Source organism: Epinephelus fuscoguttatus, linkage group LG4 (assembly GCF_011397635.1).
Source record: "Epinephelus fuscoguttatus linkage group LG4, E.fuscoguttatus.final_Chr_v1".
Lineage (NCBI taxonomy): Eukaryota > Metazoa > Chordata > Actinopteri > Perciformes > Serranidae > Epinephelus > Epinephelus fuscoguttatus.
Window position 1 is genome coordinate 44,653,728 of NC_064755.1, and position 6,000 is coordinate 44,659,727.

Consider the following 6,000-nt stretch of genomic DNA (forward strand, 5'->3'; position numbering starts at 1 on the left):
TGCCGATTTGAACAATAAACTGATCAATATAGGATTAAACATAACAATGTTATTATAATGAATCTTTATTAGTATACAAGTTTTCTCGACATAAGCCACCATTCAAAAGTTTCAAATCAGCTCTTATGTTGACATTTTTCTTCTTTCCTTCAATAGTATTTTTTTAACAGAGATAAAAACGGCACAATTCAGGCACTAAATGTATTATATTTACATCTGAAATAGTTCTTGCTCAAAAAGAAAAATTAAAGCGATACTTTGCTCATTTTCAACCAGCTCTGTGTCACCGAGTGTGGGCAGAGTGTGCAGATGAACAGTCTTAAGGTGCCCCTCGTACTACCAGCTTCTGGAGCTCCCTGTGTGTCCGCCAGTCAAAACTGTTTCCCATCTGCACACCCTGCCCATACTGCAGTGACACGGAGCTGGTTGAAAATAGGCAAAATATCCCTCTAAATGGTTCAAACTCCCATTTGGTCAGTGTCCCCACAGTGCTGCCCGACAGAGGAGAATACTGTGTGAACTTTGAATTTGTTTTCCAGTCCAGAAAAGCATCAGTGACTCTCAATCCTTGGAGAAATAGAAAAATGACGAGTTCCTCTGAATAATCAAACATAAAATCTTGTGTTAGGTGCTCGTGGAGAACGGGAAGCAACAGGATACACAGGAAGCCAATCCAGGCACTTGAAAATATAGAAATGAGGATGTAAGTATTAAAAAGCGTTTATTGTAGTGGCTAAATCATTAACAGTGCCAACATGTTCCGACCACTGCAGGCCTTCAGCAGGGCTTTAAAAACGATCCTCAATTTCTGTATTTTTGGAGCACCTGACTTGCCTTCCTGTGGGCGTGCATTATTCTTTGGGCCCTCAGCAGCACTCAGTTGTTACATCAAAGAGGTTTAAACTGTGATGTGTCAGTCTATAGCATATTCAACTGACACTTCAATAGTGCCAACCCTAGACTAAAGCCCGGGCCACAGTGCCCATGTAAGCAGCGTGTGTGATGCAGAACCTTTTGTATTTTTTATTTTTTTTCAGCACCCATGTTAACAGGTTAGAGCAGCCTCACTGCTTATGTGAGCAGTGCTGCTCAGCAACTGCTTAGCTGTGTTACACCTAAAGTTCGGAGTCTTGCCCATTTTTACCATGTGACGCACACAGTTTGCAGCAGAAATACACCATGAAAATTATATTTTGCTAATATTTTGACATCAAACCGCCTTTTATTACAGTTCCAATGTCTATACCTGTCACGGACATGAACAAATTGTATATATTTATTTTTAACTCAACAGCTTCGTTTATGTGTCAAACTAAAAGCCCTCTGGCAACATTTGAATGACAGAATCAAATAATTTGTTAACCCAAGACTTTTTAATGTGAAATATTTGCAGGATAGTATTTTTTAATACTGTAATCTTGACATTTTGGAAATGTAAATAGGCATAGCAGCAGGCATCTCTACAGCAGCACCGCAGCAGCAACACTGTCTGTGATAACGCCTTATACATGCAAGCCACAGCAGTTTAGCAAGGTAGCTGTCACATGCTGCTCAGGCAGGCAGTGTGGCCCGGGCATATTTCTATTGTAAAGTTTGAAGAGAAACTAAGGCGAAGCAGCTGGAGGCCCCTTTTTTTAATTGTTTTTAATGAGAGTAAAGGTTTTGCGTCGCTGCGTTTCTATGTTCTAGGCTCCTCCATTTCGTCATCTTTTTTCCCATTGTCTAATCAGGGGATTTGAGAGGCGGGCCTTCTGTGGTGGTCACAACAACAAGTTTACAGTTGGTAAACAATGGAGGAGAAACTGGTGGTAGTGGTTGCTGGATACCCAGAGCTATACGACCTGATGATAGACAGCAGGTTGTCAAACTGCCCCTGAGTCATCCTACAATCTGCCTGTAAACGTCCATGATGGAGGAGAAGCTCCTGGACCAACTGGTGGTACTCCCCATGATCCAGCCTCTTTTTTAGGGTCTCATGTACCCACACAGATCTCTGTTTATCTGCTGACAGCCTCTCACCCTCAACCACAGCTACAGACAGCACCCTCTGCCTCAACATGGCAGCAGCTACACACTGATTACAGTCAGAAAAATAAAATGTTTAAATAAACAGTAGACTGATTACACAGGAAGGTTAGAATAAGGAGGTGAGTTTGTGGTTGCCTGGCAGCAATAAAAAAGCACAGCAAGCCTTTTCTTTCACTGGTGGCGTTCAGTTTTAAAAACAAAGGCAGTACAGCTTGTGACAGCCATTTTTATGCACCTTTAAGACAAAGTAACATGTTTTGGTAAAGAGGATTTCTGCGACCCAAAAGCATCAAAGAGCATTCAAGTCCTCCCAAGCCATCTGACTGGATCCAATCAAACTTTGGGCAGAAGTTTGCAAACTTTTGAATGATTGTGTACCTCAGTGCATCCAGTGTATTTCTGCATTGGATGCACTGAGAACAATAGGATTTACCGATATGTGAGGCTGCTCCTTTAGAATACCAAGCATTTACAGACAGGCTGCGAGAACTAATGAACAGGAAAAAGAGTGAATACTGTTATTGTCTGAACAGAGGTGCTGTAAGAAGAAGGGTGTCAGCGTCTCTATAGAGTCGACTATGTGGAGGTGAAGTCGGAGTGCAGCCTCTCTAATGAGGATTTAACAGGAAGTTGACTTGAGTTTGTTTAGACGTCACCTGAGACCAGATCTGATGAAACTGTTTACAGCTCAGAGTTACACTTCAAAGCTGCTTCTCGGTCCATCAGCAGAAAAAAAAGTGCGAGATGTCGGATTGTTTACTCATCAGAGATGTGCTGACTGAACTGATCTGCTTAAATCTAACAAGCAGCAGCTCTCACGTCAGGCTTTACTTTCTCAGCCTCACAGAAGAGACGAACCTCTTTTATCCTGCACAGAGTTCAGTGGGAGGGGAGAAAATGTCACAACGATTCAAACTACTTCAAATGAAAACTCTCGTGGGGCTCGTTTGGTAAATTATTACCTTTCTTTGTCGTGAATCATGATCCTCAGATGATGAATCCTACATTTGGTGACCCACTGACCTTTCCTGTAGTGCCACTCTTGAGACAAAACTTTACAGTTGTAGGCTCTAATAGTAGCTAAACGTTCAAGATAATGTACGTTCATAGTGTAGCTGCAATGAACAGTACAGCCTCAAGGAGATGCTAGATGAAGTAAGTTCAGGGTTCTCACACATCTTTAGGGACAAGACTTCAAAACTTTTCCATGAGTTTTCAAGGACCAGTAATAGCCCAGATAGCACACATACATCTGGCCAGTGTCGGCCCGATGTATCATGTTTAGCTCGTTAAGACGTAGCAGGAGCAGGGAGAGCGTTTGCTCATTGCCAAGACGCTGCTGAGACGTCGGCCTATAATCGAAAATGGCCACCACGCCACGTTCAAACGATCAATAAAAGAAGCTGCGCTCAGTGGGCGCTCCTTCATTAATATTCATATGCTTCATTAACTACGACCTTTATTCATTTAGGTCGGACCTTTCAAACTACAAATATTTCACCATTCAATGTGAGAAATGAATGCTAACGTTCAAAACTAGCTTGACTGTTACCCTATTTCATGTGTAAGTGTGCACAATGAAGAGACAAAAGTCAGTTTGACAAACTTTGTTTTCAGATTTCCACAAACAATATCTGACGGCCAGTCCGCTTCTCCTGGCAGCCTGCAAGAGACAGAAAAGACGATGAGCACATGACTTCAAAAAACAAATCCCAACTTCACAACTGTATTTTTTTAGCATTTCAGCTGTCTTTTAGCCAGATTGAAGGTTTTGGGTCCGTCACTCTGCTTCATTTAGTGTTGAAACTGTTAAATAACGGGATCCGGCGTTAACGGCGTTAACTGTTAACAGCAGCTCAACAATCAGTCCTTCATCTCGGTAAAACAGTGGTTTCAAAACTGCGCTATTACCTGTAGCCATCGGGTCAGTTTGCTTTGCAGAGGAGGAGACCTCGACTGATAAATTGCCCATAAAATCACATTACCAACATACCAAAGACATCCTTAAACTTCACTATTTGACCTCCGCGCTCCTCTCCGCTCCTCTCACCCACACTTGACCACCCGTCCAGGGCCCCGGAGGTCAGGCCGGGGGGCCAGCGACCACGGGTGGCAGCTCCGGGCACTTCCACTTTAACCCAAAACGAGTGCTCACGATAACCAGATGAGCAGATAACGTCAACTAGGGAAAATAAATTGAAAACACCACAGTTGTAGCCTGTTAGCTAACATGAGCTAAACCGCTAAACGAGCTAACAAAAGATAACGTTAGCTGGTGGGGACATGTGCTATATACACCCAGTCGTGCCTCACCACTCACCAGGAACCTCTTTTAACGGTCACAGAATAAACAACAAAGCTATTTTCTGCCAGTTTATTCCAGTTAGCTTACCTGAAACCAACTGGGATGAGATGCTGTGTCCCGCAAGCTCAGTTCCAAACAAAGACCGCAGATGTATGTGGGCAGACATTCTTTCAGTTCAGGGCCAATGTGTCGTCCTCAGGCCGACGTCGGCCAGATGTATGTGTGCTATCTGGGAGGTGTATTTTTTTCTTACAGTTCGCAGACCTTCATCGGGAACCTTTCACCAAACTGAAGCTTAGTGAGAGTGTAATGATACCAATCTGCTGTTTGCTCTTCTCTCCTTAGTGCCGCCAACAAAAACCACCTACGTCAGCTACACCAACCACGCCATGTGAAGAAACCACGCCTTCGACACAAGGACGTCCCGGACATTTAAAGAAGCAGATTTCTGTCAGATGTCACCACGAGGTGCTCTGAACAATCTGAAGGATCCGAATGACTGACAAACTGAACCAACAACATCTGTGGTGTTTTTTATGTTTACAGACAGCAGGGAGCGGGCCTGAACAGCGCCCAAAACCTGACAAGATCACAACTGAAAACCATCCGAGAGACCGTGAGGAAGCAGGAGGAGGATGGTAACCCTAAAGACAAAAAAAAAAAAAAAAAAAAAATTCTAAAAAAAATTAAACAAGTCTTCTAAATGAAATACAAAAAAGAAATTGTTGGGACCAACCATATTTGTTGTTATTCTAATTGTGCGTTGAAAAAAAAACAAACAAAAAAAACTTGTGGTTGTGAAAATTTCTGGTTCTTGTCTCATGTCGTCCGTCCGTCGACCTGCATTATGAGACGAGTCCGTCGCTGTTTTCGGCTAACTGAACGGTAGCTTTTGGTTGTGAAATGTCTAAATGCCATGGTTGAATTGAAGCATGCCCGTTTTTTATACAAATGATCTATTTATAATAAAGGAATGTTTCACAAGTTGGTGCCACGTTTGGGTCTGTTTGAGGGGAGCAGATTGCATGAGAGCACAGGGACAATTCACATTGTTATTGTTGCTCTGTTGTGGTTGTTGGGGTTTGGTGTCTTGATTTTTCAGTCAGATCCTCTTGGTGGAAACAGAAAATGTTTGTGCTGTTGATTCGTCAGTATGAGACTCTTCTTGACACCAGGTACGTGGCTTTTGATATCCATAAAGTCCTAGTTACTTTAAGATTTTCTGTAAAAAAAATCACAGAGTTGTTTTATGAAATGAAAATGTTCATTTACTGGATTCTTCTGTGTCATTGTCTTTGTAAGACAATGACACAGAAGAGACTTCAGGCTGAGTTACGTTTGGGCATGTGACATTTTCAAAGATAGTCACCCAACACAAAGGAAACAGTTGCGAGACGTTTTCAGTTTATGCTTTGGCGAAAGGTTTCACTTGTCTCCATGAGACCAGAGACCCCACGCTATATATCTGTGTTTGTCTCTTGACATACTTGCTGCAGTGGGCGTGGAGATAATGTCAACAAATCAATAAATATAAACTATGTTGATTTCTTCCCCTGGTCCATCCATCCATCTATTTTTATCCGCTTATCCAAAGCTGGGTCACCGGGTCAGCTCCATTATACCCTCACTTGTGAATAAGACCCCGACATACTGGAACTCCTTTGCTT

General features: G+C 42.6%; 1 protein-coding gene across 1 annotated transcript in view; it reads left to right on the forward strand.

Moving 5' to 3' along the window:
- The window catches only part of LOC125887005 (metabotropic glutamate receptor 8-like), a 202,920-nt gene extending 197,654 nt beyond the window's left edge, over positions 1 to 5,266 (forward strand). Inside the window, exon 11 of the mRNA XM_049573452.1 lies at positions 4,679 to 5,266. Coding sequence (XP_049429409.1) covers positions 4,679 to 4,728 — 50 coding nt within the window. The 3' untranslated portion in view covers positions 4,729 to 5,266. The remainder of the gene's footprint in view (positions 1 to 4,678) is intronic.
- Positions 5,267 to 6,000: the final 734 nt, after the last annotated feature.